Below are 18143 nucleotides of genomic sequence, written 5' to 3'. Positions count from 1 at the left end.
TGCTCAGGTGGTTTCATTCTCTTTAGGCAATTTATGGCTTCCTCCCTTCCATCGGGCAGTCGCCACACAGGCCATTAATCGAAGTGAACATCACTATATTTAAATTATTGCTGAGAGCCTCTGCCATAGCTGGGACTCTGAATTCCAGGCCCTTCTGCTTGTGAGTCCCTACAGATATCCACATCCCCCAGTGAGGGTTCAGGACAGCTTTTGCTGCCTCCACTGAGGACCTCGCACTGCTCAGAGCTGAAGAGCTCCGACAGAGCAGGGGGTGTGAGCAGCATCCCCGTTACCTGCCAGAGGGTTTGCAACCAGGATTTCACCACAAGGACAGCTCTGATGGGCTCCGTGGAACCCCTCTGAGAGCCCCCCTCGTGTGCTGCCTCCTTCCCAGGGCTCAGCGAGCCGGGCTGGGGCTGCACAGGGCCGGGAGCTCTTGCTGTCCTCACCTGTGCTTCATCCTGCTTCCCCCACAAGGCACAAGCGGAGCCGTCTGTATGAAGGGACAAAAGAACCGGCTGTGACAATCCCTCGGCGCCTTTCTCCGGTGCCGGGAGGCGGCGCAGGGCGGCTCCGAGTTTCACTTTCTGTGTCTGCTCCAGGCCGAGCGGGAAATGAAAACTGCGGGGCGGGCGCTGCCTCTGCCTGACGCGGCGGGGCCGCCCCGCTCCGCCCGCTGCCCTCCCGAGCGGGTCCGGAGCTCTCCCGAGCGGGTCCCGAGCGGGTCCGGAGCTCTCCCGAGCGGGTCCCGAGCGGGTCCGGAGCTCTCCCGAGCGGGTCCCTCCCGTGTCCCTGAGCTCTCCCGAGCGGGTCCCTGAGCTCTCCCCGGTCCCGGAGCTCTCCCTCCCGGGTTCCGAAGCCCTCCCCGGTCCCGGAGCTCTCCTGCTGCCCCGGAGGAGCGGCTCCTCCGCGGGGCACACTCGCTGCTCCATCCCCCGCTGCCCCCTGAGCGGGAGGTGCGGTACGAAGCGCTGCTGGAATTGGTAAGAAGCCCTTCAGCTGATTTGGATCGGCGTGTCAGGAGGGAAGGGGATCAAGAGGAAATAATAACGGGGAGTAGTTTGGTGGCTAAGTCTGAAGTCTTTCAGCCGCATCCCAGAGAATGTGGAGGTGATGAGCTCTTAGGTGCTTTCTTCCCCTCAGGGGTGGGCAGCCACACTGAATCTCTGCTGGAGCCCTTCGAGGAGCACCTCAGGGGGCACCGTGGAAAAGTTTGGGTTGGAAGGGAGCTTGAAGATCATCTAGTTCCAATCCCGGTGCTGAGGGCAGCGACACCCGCTAGAACAGATTGTTCAGAGCCCCATCCAACGTGGTCCTGCACCCCGAGATCCCCAGGAAGGAAAAGAGGATCTGACAGGGAAGGGATGACAAGTGCCAGAGGTGGGAGCCCTCCTCGGGTACGGGTAGGGAAGGGACAATTTGGGGTTTATCATGAGAAGCTGGTGTCTTGGGAGGGCAGGTGGAGGCTGGAGCAGGCCGGGGAGAAAGGTCCCTGTGCAGGGAAAAAGAGGCCAAGCACAAGTCTTAGGAGGGCTGTATTTCTGATAGTGAAACCAGGCGGTTCCAAGGGTTGGCAAGTTCTGGTTGTGTCCCTGCTCCCACAGCGGGATTCCTGATAGTGGTGACTGGGAGAAAATTCCATGGAACCAGAGACACAAATCGCCCTGCATCGCCCTGCATCGCCCTGCACCTTCCTGCCCCAAGATCTTTCTACCTTTTCCTCAAGTCACACAAAGCCATCCAGCCCTGTTGCTTGCTCTTTAATCCCACTCTTAGTCCTCCCTTTCCTGACAAAACCTGTGCCCTACAGATTTGCTTTGTCCCCTCCAGCTGTTGTTTAGCTGCCCCTCTCTTTTCTGTCTCCTTTGACATCCCCACTGTCTGTGAGCATCCTTTCCCTTCTGTGATTCTACACCAGCTAAACCCACCAGCCTGAGACAGGCTCCCACTCCAGCTCAGCTCCCAGAAACCTGAATTCACCCTTAAATCATCCCCAGGAAAACAGGCAGTCTGTGTCCAGGCTCCCTTTTGGCAAGGGAGAAATCAGATTAAATTTATATTTTCTTTTTCTAATCACCAGGTTTGGGTATTAAAAAGTAACATTCTTGAATATGTCTTTCAGAGTTCATTTTTTTTCCCCCCCAAAAAAAAATCTTCTCAGCAAATCATTAATATTTGGTGGATCTTAGTGTGTGACACTTAGAGATCAAAAGTAAGCAATCAAAAGTACAGTTGGAAATAAGTATATCTTAGTTTAAAGGTAATAATCAGGAAAAAAATCTATTTCTAGCTTCTCTGCATGAATCTTCACCAACTTTGATATTTGACACTATTAGGCATAGTTAACCCAAAAACACGCTTTTAAAACAGAGATTTTCTTTTCTCTGTATGAAAGGCAGAACCAGGATTTTGCTTTTTCCTCTTTCTTAGTAGCTTTTCTTAATTCTTTCAGTGCTTGGCCTTAGGTTGATTTTATGTGCTGTTTAATATTTGTAGAATAATCATTTCCAAGCATTTTTTGGGGTCGCCACATCCCCCTTTTTCCATGAATATTTGGGGTTTTTCTGATTCTGTCTCCATGTTGGCGGTGGACTTCTAGAAAGTTTCATTTTTGCCTAGTTGCATTTGCACTTTTATCAGATTATTTTGTTTGTGTGTTTTTATTTTGCTTTAGTAGCTGAGTCACAGGAGACCTTGTCAGAGTAATGGGCTGTTGAATACTCCTTTAAAAATCAAGGCATTACAATTGTTCTCTTGCATGAACAGTTACTTTGCCTGTGATCACTTGAAGGAACAGAAAAAGAAACTGATATGTTGGCGCTTAAATGTCTTTCAAAATTACAGTCCAAAGTGCCCCAGTGGTGCTGTGACTCAGGAGCTTAAAACCAACGCAGGGAGCCCAGTACAGAAACCAGACTGGCTTATCTGGTCAGAAGAGAAGGTGAAAATTGACCTTTTCAATACTTAGGCTACTTTTTTTTGATAGAATATTTTGCTAAAAAATGGAGTTTTGCAGTGTCTGCTTTTAGGCAATTTTAATCATCTTATTTACCAAACCTTTCTGAACAGGGATTTGTGGAGTTCCTTGGCTAGATGGAGCTGTCTCTGTGGAACTGAAGGCTCATTTATTTATTTAGCCACAAGAGGAAGACAGGATGAGCAATTGTCACCAAACTCTGTTTCTGTTCCCTTAGCAATAGCCTGCACACCTCAACACCCATGTTAATTCAAATATCCCACATGCTGTTGCAGGAATCTTACTGATTTTATTGATGTTCCAGGCTGGGTTGGATGGGGCCCTGAGCAACCTGATCTAGTGGGTGACATCCCTGTCTGTGGCTGGGGGTTGAAATTAGATGACCTTTAAGGTTCTCTTCCAACCCAAACCATTCAATGATTTATTTTTTTTTTTTTAATTTCACCTTTTTCATAATGAAAATGTCTCTGAAGTCCTTTTGTTCCTTGATCAATATTGTTGATGGGACAAAGAAGTGGACGTCAAGAAAGAAGCAGGAAACCAGAGGTGGCACTAAGCGAGACCATGGAGGCAGAAATTGAAATACAAAACAATAGAGAGGAAACCGAAGAGCTGAAGGCCAAAAACCAGAAGCTGACATCAGTCTTTGGTGTGGCAGACTTAAAAAATGGTAATAATGTTTTGCCTATTCTTCACTGTCATATTTTTCTATTTCTCATGCCTGGTGTACCATTCTCTGTCCATAGGGTTAAATTTTCTCCTATTTCTTACCTCTTCACTGAGGAATATACAGATAATTCTCATTTTGCCTTGCCAAGTAACCATTTTGAGGTTTTTTCTGGAATGAAGTACATGAAGATCTCGGAGCTTTTTCCCTCTTTAAGCCCTCAAGTTGGCCATTGCAGACAAAAAGGCCAACTTGCTGGCTCTGGCTCTTTCCAAACGCAGCCAGCATTGCTGGATTTGCTAAACCATGGACTGGGCCCTGGCTTTTCTCCTCTCACAGGCAGTCTTTGCCTCCTGTTGTTCTATTTTATGTTTAAGTGTGTTATGAGAGGACTAAAAAGAGAGGAGCTGGGAGAAATCTGAGCATCATTAGCCAGATTTACTTGGATTTTTTTCTGTCAGTTGCCAAACAAAACCAAATCTGCTTGAGCAGCAGTAGAATAGCTTGAACACTTTTCCAGGTCTGATCAAGACACTGAATGACTGAATGTGGACAAGAAGAGTTTGCCACTTCCAGATAATTTTCACTTTCTTTTCTTGTACCTATCCCCAGGCCTCACTTCTCTCTCTTCCTCTTTTTCTCCCCTGCAGAAGCTGTTGGACTGTACAACCTTGGGCAGAGCTGCTGTCTGAACTCTCTGCTCCAGGTGTTCCTCATGAATATACGCTTCACAAGGATACTCCGAAGGTACCACCTGTTTGAGCTACCTGAGACATTTCCATCGTTGCTCTGTTGTCTCCACTCCTTTTTATTTCCTATGGGATGTCCTTTTGGAGGCTTGGATCACCAAGGTGCTGTCAGGATGCTTTTGGTCCCTCAGTAAGGTCTCTGTCTTGTTGTGTCTGTCATACACTGACACTGTGAAGGCAGAAGGTGCTGTGTTCAGAATTGTAAACCATCTCTGATTCATGTCCTGGGCTGAGTCTTTATGGCTTGCAGCTCTCTTTTCCATAACAGGCTATAATTTTATTCCAGGTTTGCTCACAGGCTGTTATAATAAAGGATGTATCATGTGTAGCCATATCCACTATTAATTTTGTCACTTGAAGCACGGAAACATAAACAAACCCCAATCCCTGGGCCCTGGCTGGCCCCTGATAGAGGAGAGTGTTGTTGCAGATCATGAATACCTAGAATTACTTTGTTTTGCTTGACTCTTGTCCCTGCATGTTTTGAGGAGGATTTGGGTTTCTGTCTCCCTACTGACCACGCTGATAAATGGCTTGATTTGTTTTTGGTTTACTCACTTCACTGCAGATTTAATCATCTAAGTGCATCATTCCTATTCAGTGCTTTCTTACATGCTCACTACTGAGCAGAGGAGAGAGAAAACAAACTACAGACATGCAGAAACAATAAGTGTCATAAAGGGGCAAAGCTAAATAACATAGGCTGTAGGTTACCATGCTTATTTGAAGTAAGAAAAACCTATGGACTACAGTAAATTTAGGGAGAATTAAGAGTTATGGTTGAAATATAAACATTTTATCTGCCCAGAAAATTTTGAGGGCTGGTTGTGGGTGAGGACATCAGTGGGTGGGAGGCAATAAAGGTCTGAAACTGGCTGTAACTAATGTTTCTGAGGCCAGAAAGCATTTGAGGTCCTGCTTGGCTTGTCTCTTATCCAGGAACAAACCAACTTAAAATTCTGGCCTTTTACTTTAGAACTGTCAGCCTGCACTCTGGAATGAGCTAGTGTGGGTGACTTCGTCTTTTTCCTTCTTTTGCTGTAATTGTGCCCATTCTGATTCCTCTTGAGCTGCTCTCTGCTACTGACCTGTGCTCCTTCAGGTGTGGTGTCTGATATTTCTCCACTGTACCTCTAAATTACCACTGGTGTTTCTTCTTCCCCTTTCAGGATCACAGTGCCACCATCTCCTGCGCAGAGGAGAAGCAATGTCCCGTACCAGATGCTCCTGCTGTTGGAGAAGATGCAGTATGGCAAGTGCAAAGCTGTTGGTCCCAGAGAGCTGGCTTGCTGCCTCTCAGAGCACAGAGTGAAATGTGAGCAGCCCTGCCTCATGCCCACCTCTGCCTGCATCATCCAGCACTCCAACATCTCCCCATTCCGTTTCTGAATTCAGAAATTCCAGGAGTTAGGTGCACAATGACACAGGGCTCCTGGGAGCTGCCTCCCAGCTGAGTGCAATGCTGTGTCTTACTTGTGAAGAGAGAAAAAAAAATCCCAAAACAACCCTGCTGGATATATTTGCTGATATCCAAAGGGTGGGGAAAACTATCAGCCTGCTAGAATATACAGCTCTGGATATTGGCCAGGAGGAAAGGGCTGTGCAGGACAGAGAGTTCACTGCTTGATTTGTCTTGCTGTACTGGCATCATGATAGTGAAACAGCTGCTGTTACTTATTAGAAGAAAGGGATAGTGTGGGAAAGAGAATTAATTTGCACAGTTTCCCCCCCTGCTCCTTCTTATAAGGGCAGAGAGGAGAATTTGCAGGCTAAATCTCCCAGCTGCTCAAAGTTCTAAAAGAAAGAGGTTTTAGTGCATGAGTGACCAGTGAGAATGGGATGCCAAGAGTCAGTCTGTGTGTACAAATACACAGGGTGTATATATATATATATATATATAACCAAATGCCCTTATCTTTGTCATATAAAAGCAGGAGAGTACTGAAAGGGGAGGTGCCCTGACCTTTATGAAAGAGGAACACAAGATAAACTCAGTACCTCTGTATCATTTTTCTCCTGACTCTGAGTGGCTTTGCAGCCCTCTCTCTTCCAGTTAAAGAGAGATAGGGATCAAGGGGTTTGTACTAGCTGATGTGTGAGATATATGCATGAGCCCTCCTGTCATTTTAATCTCAGCACTCAGGAGCATTTTAGCCTGCATGGGGGGATGGGGGAAATAAAGATCTGTGGAGTAATAAAGGTGAAAAAGAGAACAGAATCTTCCCTGTGCTGTTTCTAAGGAGGACTCAAAGGGGGCTGTTTACAAGGGCATGGTAGGACATGGGACATAGAAGTGACAGGACAAGGAGTTATGGCTTGAAACTGGTTTAGATTAAATATTGGGAAGAGATTTTTTAACTGTGGGAGTGGTGAGATGCTGCTGCAGTGTGCCCAGAGAAGCTGTGGATGCTGTGCCCCTGAAAAGGGTTCAAGAACAGGCTGGAAGGTGTTTGCTGGTCTGCTGGAAGGTGTCTCTGCCCATGGTGGGGGAGGAGGGGAACCAGATGATGTTTAAGGCTCCTTCCAACCCAAACCACTCTCTGATGCTGTTAAATGCACTCCTCAACCCAGGGAGCCATCTGAGCCCTTCTCTGATGGGTGTTGAGCATCCTCTTGTCCCTGCATCTGGTGACAGAGACAGGACTTTTGCACTGGGTGGTACAAACTGTCTTCTCCCACTGCCTGCTCAGGTCACATGGAGAAATCACAGCTTGTGCCCAGCCTAAGCTCTGTCTCAGCAGGGAGGAGCAAAGGCCAAGAGACTGGATCTAAGGGGGGACAGTCAATCTCCTTTTGGCATTTGTGGGAAATCTGCTGTGCTGGGTGCTGTTCATGATGCTGATTGAGGTTGTGTTTTCTGTTTGTGCAGTGTTTGTGCAGCATGATGCTGCTCAGCTCTTTCTGACTCTCTGGAACTTGTTAAAGAAGCAGATGAAAAAGCCAGAGCTGGTAAGGATGGTGACTGAAATGAGCCTTCGCCCATTATCACGTGTGGTTTCCTCTGCTCCTTGAAGGATCCCGTTCACTGGCAATTGTTCTAAGCTAAATTTATAAAATTATCCCCTCTTTCATTGCATCTTTCAAATTGGACAGAGAATCTTTGTTTCATAAGCTTCAACATTTTGAACCACAGCTAAGTTTTGCTCATCCTGCTTTCAGGGCATACCAGCCTCCATACTAATGGATGAGCTGATTAATAACTACAATATTGATATTTTAGAACATTGTATTTATTCATGTTTAATTTCTTTTTTTTCCCCCCCAAATTTCTGTAAGCATTTATTGGTGTATCTTGACACAACCTTTCCATTCTTTGAAGTCAGCCACGTGCATTTCATTGTAATTAGTCACTGACAGAACATGATTTATATTGCAGTTCCTCCCATGGGACTGGGAAGAGAAAAAGAATCTTTTCCTTGACTGGCAGTCACAGTTTTATTAATACAGAAGTCAGGCTCCTGTTTCAGTTTCAAGCAAAACAGACCAATTCTGCATCAATGCAGATATTTAACTCTCTGATCCTCTAGGCTGTGTCTTTCCCCTCTGTTGGGGAATGGGGGGGAAGGAATTGTTCTCATTTAAATTGTGGGAAGTACCCTGTCCACATAAGTCATTGTCACACCTTGGTTCCAGCCTTAAAGCAATGACCTTGTTTGAAATGTGTGTCCACATGGGCTTTCCCAGCCACGGGGGAACAGCTCAGCTGTCTTTGTCATAAATCTTGTTTTGGCCTTTCTTTTCCACCCCTCCAGGTAGAGGAGCTGAGTGATTTGTACACCATCTGCATACAGGAGCATCTGGCCTGTCAGAAATGCTCTTTTGAAATAAAGAGCAACAGCACCATGTTAACCCTTCCACTCCCAGTGCTGGATGCCAATTCTCACAGGCTGAAGACTCTGGTAAGTTTAGCAGCAGCACTGTTTCCTTAGGAAAGAGATGATTCCCCTCTGTTCACAGTGGATTATTCAAATGCCAGTGCACCACTGGACCTCATTGATTCTCTGACCACTTTATACTGTTTCAGCATAAAGGAGCTGCTTTGAAAACCTCTAAGGCTTTAAAGTGGATGTAAAAGACATTTATCCATCAATACCTTCTTTGTGGAATATGTGCACTCTTTTTTTTCCCCTCCAACTATTGCAATCACAGCAGCAGCTAGGAGAGATGAGGAACTTTTTGTTTCAGGATGCTAGGCAGTCTTTTGTCCTTTGAATAAAAACATCTGTAACTTTGCTGTTTGCTTGGACCCTCTGAAATAAGTAGAAATAAAAACTCAGCTTGGAGGAATTCAGTTGGAAGAATTCTCTGTCTTCTTAGGAGGATTGTCTGCAATACTTCTTCCATCCAGAGGAGCTGACTGGGCTAAACATGTGTTTCTGTCAACAGTGTGGGAGGAAAACAACTTTTCTGCAGGTAAAGGGAGAACTATTTCCCCACATCTCATACCCAGAACTCCCTTGAGGACTGGGGAGGGTGGGGAAAGGACTCAACCATATCAGTTTAAGAGATCAACAACTGAGATTTGGCAGCACAGCAGTGTCAGTGAGATATAAACCACAGGCATCCCTCATCCTGTTGGGAAGGTCTCCCTTGTCACAGGGAAGTTGATTTGTGTCTCCTCACCTTCCTAGTGCTACCAACTTAGAGCCCTAAAGCACATGGGAAGTGCAGCAACCCTTGAGACACCACCCAAGGCTGGGTGCTGATGACACTAAAGCTGAAAATCTTGGCTACCACAGCTTGTATTATGTGGGTGTGCCTTGTTTGCAGCTGGGCTACAAAGGTTTGGCATCTGCTGTGCCCTGGAATTGGCAAATATTCACTGGAGCACTGGCTGCCCTCTGTTCTACACACACTGGGTGGCAATGGCTGTTTCCACCCTACTCCCCAGGGTTTGTTCCCCAGTTCTCAATGGTGTTTTTTATTGCTTTATAGAGCATGAAGCTCGTCCATCTGCCACGGACTCTGACCTTGCACCTAAAACGCTTCTGCTTTGAAAGATCCTCTCGCACGCACAAGCTGAGTCACTCCCTGCCATTCCCACAAGAACTTGATTTCAGGGAAGTCTTGAAAGAAAATCAGTGTCAAGCAGATGACAGTGAAATGGTGAGATACTTCTGTTCAAAAAGGGCAGATTTTCTTCTCTCTGCTCCATTCTCATAAAAATTTAAGAGATCACATCAATACCTGTCTCGGTTCAAAGTGCCTGTCTTAAAAATTTGTGTCTCAAACTTTGCCTGTGCCTGGTGTTGTCTCACATCCCACAGTTTTAACTGGTTCAGCCATTATTCAGCACTCTGTGATTAAATCACATTAAGTTAAATAAATTTGGTGATCAAATCACCAAAGGCACCATAACTGGAAGTTCCTGTCTTAAGGACAGAAGCCAGGCTTTGCAGATCTCACCTGTCCAAGACAGGGGAACTCTGTTCCTGCTATTTCCCACTCAGCATTTTTGGTATTGTTGGCAGAGTTTGGTGTTGCTGGCCACAGCAGCTTTGCCAGGGAGCTGAGCTGGATCTGCCCCACTGTGGACCTGTTTCTCTTTTGGGAAATAAGGAGGGGAAGCGTGGCAACAACAGAAGTCACCACTGCAGCGTTGGCTGTGGAGAACCTCTTTGCTGATCCTTTGCTGTCCTGCTGCCTTTTTCACAATCCTCTGGTCTCCAGGGGGAGCTGCCAGCCCATAGCTGACAGGAAAAATTCTGAGGGTAAGAGCAAAAAAAGGCAGGGTGGCTCAAGGCTGATCTGATCTTTTTTCCCTTACAGAATTCACATCCTTGCTGCCCTGGCTGCTGCTCCTCTGTGGTCTGTGGCAGATGAGAAATGCTGCACTGAAAATTGCTCTTTGTGTCTCTTTGCAGGCTACCTGGAAGTATGAGCTTTTTGCTGTGGTTGCTCATTCAGGATCAACCAGCTGTGGACATTACTGTGCCTACATTCGGAGCCTCACCGAGGGTAAATGGTATTGCTTCAACGATTCTGAGGTTTGCCAGGTGAGCAGATCAAACCACGTTTTTGTACCTTCCTGGACTCTCCTCTAGGTCTCCTCCAGTCTGACTAAAGAGAGCCAGGAAAGGAAACTGAGGCTGTTTGAAAGAGGTTTGTTCACTTCTGCTACAGGATGCTCTGGGCTGAGGGCAGAGTGACTCTCACTTCTGCACCAAACAAGGCCTCAGGGTCTGTTGAGTGATTTGCAGAAGCAGCCATTTGCTGAACATCCTACTCAATGTACCCCACATCTGCTCAATGTCTGCATTCAGAACTGTTTTTCCTCAAAGAGTAACAGCAGAAAACCAATTTATTGAAAGGTATTTAGCTTCTGGAAGTACCACTTATTATAACACTTATATCCTGTGTGCTTTTCTTCTCTAGGTATCGTGGGATGATGTTAAATGCACCTATGGACATTCCAACCTCCACTGGTATGCAGATTTATCCCTGATTTTTTTCTAGTGCTGCTCTGGACTTTGGAATGAGGGTAGCAAAGAGAGGGAAGACAAATTGGTTTGGGCTGCATATTGCCTGGGGTGTAGTGGGCATGCAGGAGATGTCAGTCAGGATTTCTCCATGCTTTTTGTTTTGATGCATCATAAGAAAATGAGTTTACAGGAGGGAGACAATCTCTCCTATAAACTACAGCACTGCCAGGGAATCTTGGGCACACTGGAGAAGACCAGCTTAGTTGACCTAAAGCTCAGAAAGCTGAACAGGAGCAATTCTGGGATGTTACCTGCAGCCTAGATCTTCAAACATACCTTGTGTTTTGCTTTCTCTTTGCCTCTGCAGGAGAGAAACAGCCTATCTCTTGTTTTATATGAAAAAGCACCCTTGGTAGGCCCGTCCTGGAGTATCAGAATGTCTCAGAGCTGTGCATTGTCCATGGAGCTCAGCACTTCTATGCCAGTGCAGACATGCACAAATGTTTCACAAGAAAGACATTCTGCACTCAGCAGCCTTGGTCTTCACATTTATTTATGAAAAAAGTGCAGCAGACACTCAGCTAGGGAATGGATCCAGGAAGAGTTGCAACTACAGACCTTTTCCTTTGTGTGTTTTATGTGTTTATGTGGCTCTACATGTTCATTTCCTCTTTAAAAGATGGTGAAGTTGGTCCTTGTCTTTGCTGCTTTGCTGTTTTCCTTGATGCTGACCCCTGGATTCCAGCCCAGGGGAAGTGTTTGGCCTCAAAGCCTGTGTGATGTGTGTGGTAAAACTGGAGAGCTGTGGGAGCCAGACAGAGCCAGTAAGAGCTTGACATTTACTTTGTCCTTTTAGCACCACGTTAAATGCTGGCAAGCAGGGCAGGAGACCCCAAAAATCACCCCAGAAACAGCTGGGGGAAGGCTCAGAACCCTTATGACACACACATCAGTGGCACACACTCCTTAAAACCTACCTGAAAATGAATCACTGCAGGGCCTGAGATGTGTCAAGAGGTGTTTTAAATCACCTAATCACCCGTGTTTTAATCACAATAAGTTGGATTTATTGGAGCAATTCTGATTTACAAGATGAGTTTGTGTAACTTTGTGCAGGTGATTATTATCTCAACAGGCTTATCAGGCTTTTAGATGCATTTTCTTTCCTGTAGAGGAAAATATTCAGAGCAGCAGAGATTCTGAGGTTGGTTAGTGATTTTGCACTACACAGGCCATACACAGTGATAAGGAAAGTGGGATGCCTTGATGTGCTGGAGCTTTTGGGATTTTTGGTTTTGTGTGGCTTTTAAAGCACTCTTGACATTAACTCTTGCTGATCCTCTTGGATAGAGGATCCCAGCAGTTTGAGATCTGGAAGAACCTTCAACCTAATGCAATCTATGACTGTATCTTTACAAAGGTGCTGGTTTTGTGGGACTGAGCAATTATGAAAATTATATTAAAATTATAGAAATTATGTAAGACTATAAAACTAATGAAGATATCTACCATCTATGTATAAACTAATTTAATTTTGGTAATGATGATGACTCATGTCCATTTCCTGAATGTAAACTGAGAAATCTTAAGAGCCTAGCTGTGAAATTACTCTTTCATGGTGTAGCAGGCTTTTATTTCACTGTGTTAGCAATGTCCATTAGTCTGTTCAGCTCTGTGTTTGTATTATTTATTCTGTGGTAAAAAAAATCCCAGTGTATTATTTGCCATCAGGATGAGGAATTTTCAGCCTGTTCACCTTCAGGAATGCATTGCACTCTTTTTAAAGCATCTTGCAACAGGTGAGTAAGAAAAACAAGTTTCTGTTTGTTTTTCCAACACTTTGCCTCTGTGAAGGAGCTGAAAAAAGCTGCATTCCCAGGAACTGAGAAGTTAATGGAGCAAGAGACTGACCTCTTTAATTACCTGTAACTTGAAATTTAAAACCTTATGCTTATGAAAAATGCCTTAAATGTGTCACAACCTTCCAGGGCTGTCACCCATCAAGGAAAAAATTGCAGAGATATATTTAAGAATGTGGAAAAAACCCCATTTAATTTCAATGAAAAATAATCAGTGGTTTTTTGAATAAAATAGTATGGGATAAATTCCTTAGAAAATCAGTCTTGTGGTTTATTCTTGATCTATTCTTCCTAAACACTGTGAATGCAGGTCAGGTATTCAGGGTAGAGCTGCTGCTAATGTTTAGCTCCCAGAGCCATGGAAAACCAGCTGAACCTGGACACTTCACCCTTGTGCTGGAGGCACAGTGAGTTTATTTTGGGGTTTGCTGTCATGTGAAAGCCTGAATTGCTCCCACATGCAGATGGGCCACAGGAGAGCAGGAGGGTGAGCAGTGCAAAAAACTGTTAATTTAGGTGAACCAGTTTTAACAACTGCCTGAGCTGAGCTGCTTCTGCAAAAAGTCACCTTGGCTGCCCCTGTGTCCCCCCAGAATTTCTGCCAGAAACACTTTTCCACCAAAAACTGCTACAAAGGAGCTGGGATTATTTGTCCTATGTTTGAGTCACTGTGCAAATAAACTCAGCACCAGCAGCAAGGGCTTTGAAAAGCCAGATAAAACCAAGAGGATGTGTGTGGAGGGATTATTGTAGGTCCTGGTAACTCCTTGCTTCTGTTTTTTGTTTGGTTTAGGATTACCATGTGGTAGCAGATTACACATGCTCTGCTTCACCTCTGCCAAAATCCTCCTTAAAATCAGATATGCCTTACCTTCAAGAAACACAGAAAAAAACAGGGGGAAAAAGTAAATACATCTAATAAATGTCTCACAAAAATATAATTTCTAGAATGTCAATATGTAATTTACAAAATCACTGAAGGGACAGGGAAACAATGATTCAGACATGGTCATCACAGATATCTCACCTGCATTATTCCTTTTTCTCACAAATAAGGAGAAAAACCATGTAGGGGACTGAAATCTCAACACAGCAGCCCTGGGCATTAGAAGTGCTGGTTAAACCCTGATTTCCTGGCAGTATTTAGGCCTGACTTTTTTGAGCAGAGAAATAAAATTAAAAGGGTTCTTCTGAGTTGAGTGACCACTCATCATTACAGCAGCTGAGAGCAAAAGCTATGGGGAGCCTTGAGATCAAACATATATATTTTAAAATAACAATAAAAAATATAAAAATATAAAACCATGGATGCACAGTGCCATGGGGATGAAGCCATATTGGGAATTTAAAAAAAATTATTCCTCCTGTGGGCTGTTTAATGCTTCCTCCTGAGACAATCTGGTATCTTCTGGTGATATGAGATGAGAAATGGTTTTGGGGCATGTGCCAACTCCCCAGAGACCACTTCCCTTGCAGGAAAGCAGAGACCATGAGGTATACAAAACCCTGCAACCTCAGGCAATGCAAACCTGCCATGATGAGCTCACTCAATAAATTCAGGAGGAGCCTGCAATCAGTTTTTAACTTCTTTGAAGGGTAAGATAAACTAAAATCCCTGCCTCCTCTTATCACAGCACTTCTGCCCATATTTTCCTTGTCTGCAGCCAGTCAGCAGGCAGGAGGGAGGGGCAGAGCTGATTTAAAAGGTTTTGCAAGAGACCACAGCCTCTTCTTGCTGGGAGGAGACCGCCCATGGCCACTTACCTGGAGCTGCCCACTCGTGCGAGGATGCCCATCCTGGGACTGGGGACCTGGCAGGTACCATGCTGGGAATCACAGCAGACTGCTTTTTATTCCAGCAACCTCCTCTTCTCATCAAGGGAGTGCAGCAAATCCTCTGTGTAATATTTCCTTTTGAAATATCTCAGGTAACGCGGGTATTTATTTATTCCTGGCCTTCAGGAAATCTTTGGAGCGAGTGGAGGTAATCAAGTAGGTACAAGGTTTTTCTTAGCTGTGGAAAAAAAAATAAATGACATGCTACAAAAGTAAAAACCTCTGCCCAGCTTGTTTTATTTTGTATTTTGGTTTTGGGTTTTTTTTTTTTTTGTTTGTTTTTCTTTTTGCTTTTGGCACTGGGTATTAGCATCCCAGCACATCATGTAGGTGTCATCTTTGATGAGTGTGTGTAGATAAAGGAACTTAAGGGGAAATAAGTAGATTGGAAATGGGAATTTGCAATAATTTCATAGAGATTGAAGATAACTTATTTTTATTGGCAGCAAATGAGTAAGCAGCACTTTGAAGGAAGATAGTTTGGGTGGTTCTTTACCTGCAAATGTTACCTAATGGACTTGGGGTAAGATAGAGTAGGTTTAAGAATATACTGAATCATAAATGTAAAAGGATTCTGGAAATGAGCCGAAAATTTTAAGAAACTGATCTTAAGAAAGATAAAAATATTTTAAAAAGTACATTCTCCCCTAGCTCTGATCCTCATATTAGACGATAATATAATATAATATAAATCTCTTTCTCATAGAGACTGGAAACAAAATATGTCAAATCACAACTTCCCAGCTCCATGAAACACTTTCCCAGTCACCATAAAAATATCTTAAATTCTTGCCATATTTTTGGGTCAGCTGATGCTAATCAGCATCTAACTTTATGTACACGAAAGGTTTTGTTTAACCCTTTCAATCTTTATCTTTCTGGTGACAAAGGACACTAACAAGCCTAAAGTAGGCTTTTAAAACCAAAGTGTGCCTTGAGGGGGCCTCTTAGGGCAGGAAGCTGTGATGGGGGAGCTCTCTGAAGGAACTTGTTATGTTGTTAATAAAAACTGATTAGAACCAAGTAGAAGGAAAATTTTGGGCACACCACCCCTGCCACCACAAAATAATATCTTCTGTTATGTAATGAAAACATGGCCCAAGCCCATGGTTTATTGGGCCATGGTTTATTCATCCATGGCTATGGTTTATTTCATTAAAGCTGTTTGATTTCAAGGTTCCCACAGCAGCCTCAGCCTTTTGGTGCAGTGATGGGGCCCAGCAGCTCTGAGTCGAGCTCAGTGAGCACCTTGTAAAATGAAACAATGGATTATTTTCTCTGAAAAACATCTCACATGACAGAGTTTTATGTAATCTTGGGGTATGGTGTTGCCTTTGCTCTCCACTGGCTCCTCCCCTCGGAAGCGACACCGATCGCTTTGCCAAGCTGCAGCAGCACTGATGCCTTAAATTAATTAGAAATAGCTCTCCTATTTTCCAGATTCTGCACTGCCTTAGTGGATGGTTCTGAACTTCATATAAAGTGTGAGCAAGTTCTCCTCACAGCTCAGACAAAACAATTTTCCAGCCCCAGAACCAAGGACACCACTGCAGCTTCAGGCCCAAAAATTATAAACAGTGAATTGAGGGGAGCAAACTGAGAGGATGGGATTTCATCACCTGAAGCTGTAATTGGACAATTAACCCCAATATAGAAATGGATCAAAACTTATAAAAGTGTGAAAAAATTTGCTGTGTTTTCTATGTTTTTGTTGTTGTTAATTTAGGTGGACCAACTCACCGCCCTTTGACTGCAAAAATTTGGAGAAGTGATATAATTTTTTAAAAAAAGTAGGAGTTGTTCATGGTTTTGAATCACGTTTCTGTTTGGAGTGCCTTTTTCTAGATTGTATTCAAACAGCTCTTCGGTGTCCCCAAGCCAAGAATCTGAAGTGGTTTATTTTGCTATCAAGTACCAAGTGTGCACTTTACCCAGGAGGTGGCACTGTCTGTAGTGTTTTGAGTCCCCCACCTCCCTGTCCCGTGTCAACAAGAGCTGGATTGTTTTTGTGCAGGGCCAGCACACATTCCAGAGGTGATTGGTTTCCTCATGTCACCGGTATGTCACACTAAAGTTGCTTTTAATTTCTGGGGAAATTAGAACTTATTGCAAGATAGCCTCGTGTCCCAGGGTGAACTCCCAATCCTTAGAAAAGGGTGGATCAGCTCAGGCACCTCATCAGTGACTCCCTTTGCCATTTGATTTCACAAAACCAACGAAAGCCAAATCCAGACTGGAACACCTCGTTACTCTGGGGCTTAAAAACGCCAGATTTTCAGAACACCAAACTTCTTAATCTGCTATTTAGCAAATCACTGTCTTCTCTCCTGGTTTCAGTGTCTCCAGGGAGCAGCAAGGGATGCAGTGAAGTTTGCCCTCGATGTTGGGTACCGTCACTTTGACTGCGCCTACATGTACCAGAACGAGAGGGAGATCGGAGATGCGCTGCGACAAAAAATTGAGGAGGGCGTTGTGAGGAGAGAAGAACTCTTTATTGTCAGCAAGGTGTGTCCTTGGATAGGATTTCTCACATGAGGCCAAGCTCTAGGGAGGAGAGACAAAGCCCCAGCATGGAAAGTGCCACGGGATGAAGCTGGGAATTAACTCCTCTCTGCCAAGGCAAAGCAATTTGTGGATGGTGAGGGGAAGGAATAGGTCAACCCCTGAGGAACAAAAGGCTGGGTTTGAGAGGGGTTTTTTTGTAGTCCATATCCATTGTCAGCCATGGAGACAGGAACTGAGGCTGTGCTCTTGGTGGCCTCTGGGATAGGAAGCAGGGCTATTGTGTTCGTGGTCGCTCCTGCTGCGCTGCCGGCCTCAGCCTGTCAACTCCTGTATGTTATGCCTTGTTTTGTTTTTTCCCCCAACAACAATGGTAGGAAAAATAAAGTAACTTCTATCTGCTGGAAGCTGGTGGGTCGATTTTCACCAGGTTAGCTTCTTTTCTTTGTTTTAATTGTTGCAGTAATTGATGGAATTTCAGAGTATCCCATCCTTATTTTACTTAACGGTAGCTCTGATAAATTCAGGTGCCTCAAGTGGCACTTGCTTGAGATGAGATGTGCAACATCCTGAGCTGCCTCTGTGCCTGTGCTGGGTGTTTCCCTGCCAGGGATGCTCTGCCATTGTGAGGGCAGGAGAGCAGCTCCCAGGTTTTGTGTTCCCCCACAGCTCTGGTCCACCTTCCACGAGAGATCCCTGGTGAAGGAGGTGTGCCAGAAAACACTTGCTGCCCTCCAGCTGAATTATTTGGATCTCTACCTGATGCACTCGCCCATGGGATTCAAGGTATTGCAATTTGAAGTCCTGGGATCCATCTGTCAGGGCTCTTCCCCTCTTGCCTTTGGGACCAGACCTATCATTATGTCCAACCAGGAGTTGGTAAACCTTGTTAGGACATAATGATAAACCTCTGCAGGGAGAGCCCAGAAGGAAAGGTAAGGTCATGGCTGCTTAAACTAGGTCTTGTAGTACAAAAACCACTTTATTTTTCCCTGCACAGCATTTTCAAGTCATGGATCAAATTATCATGCAGATCACATTCCTCTTACAGTATGGGGTTTGGCTGCCATTTCCTTATCAAGAATCAAACATGCAAACTACTTAGTTCCAATTCTTCTCTCATGTTTTCTC

General features: G+C 44.7%; 2 protein-coding genes across 8 annotated transcripts in view; both read left to right on the top strand.

Annotated features, from left to right (window-relative positions):
- Positions 1-671: 671 nt before the first annotated feature.
- On the top strand, positions 672-12935 carry USP18 (ubiquitin specific peptidase 18). 6 transcript variants are annotated; one of them, XM_015627379.3, is made up of 12 exons: positions 674-983; positions 1144-1380; positions 3451-3647; positions 4295-4391; positions 5563-5708; positions 7263-7342; positions 8146-8292; positions 8711-8806; positions 9329-9499; positions 10258-10389; positions 10769-10818; positions 11183-12935. In XM_015627379.3, exons 3-12 carry the CDS (start codon positions 3479-3481, stop codon positions 11229-11231), a joined length of 1137 nt encoding a protein of 378 aa, XP_015482865.1. In that variant the 5' UTR covers positions 674-983; positions 1144-1380; positions 3451-3478; the 3' UTR covers positions 11232-12935. The 6 variants fall into 6 exon arrangements, with proteins under 6 accessions (XP_033370351.1, XP_015482865.1, XP_015482864.1 ...); XM_015627378.3 differs by lacking the exon at positions 1144-1380; XM_015627381.3 differs by lacking the exon at positions 1144-1380 and having other exon boundaries at positions 675-983; positions 3490-3647.
- A 1451-nt stretch (positions 12936-14386) lies between these two features.
- Positions 14387-18143, top strand: part of LOC107204386 (aldo-keto reductase family 1 member B1-like) — a 9878-nt gene continuing 6121 nt past the window's right edge. The window contains exons 1-3 of one of the 2 annotated variants that reach the window (XM_015627386.3): positions 14387-14492; positions 16848-17015; positions 17682-17798. In XM_015627386.3, coding sequence (XP_015482872.1) covers positions 14427-14492; positions 16848-17015; positions 17682-17798 — 351 coding nt within the window. In that variant the 5' untranslated portion in view covers positions 14387-14426. Of the gene's footprint in view, positions 14576-16847; positions 17016-17681; positions 17799-18143 lie in introns of both variants that reach the window. The other variant, XM_015627385.2, reaches the window with a different exon arrangement.

Source organism: Parus major, chromosome 1A (genome assembly GCF_001522545.3).
Source record: "Parus major isolate Abel chromosome 1A, Parus_major1.1, whole genome shotgun sequence".
Lineage (NCBI taxonomy): Eukaryota > Metazoa > Chordata > Aves > Passeriformes > Paridae > Parus > Parus major.
Note: the sequence above shows the minus strand (reverse complement) of the source record. Positions and strands in the feature narration are given on the sequence as shown.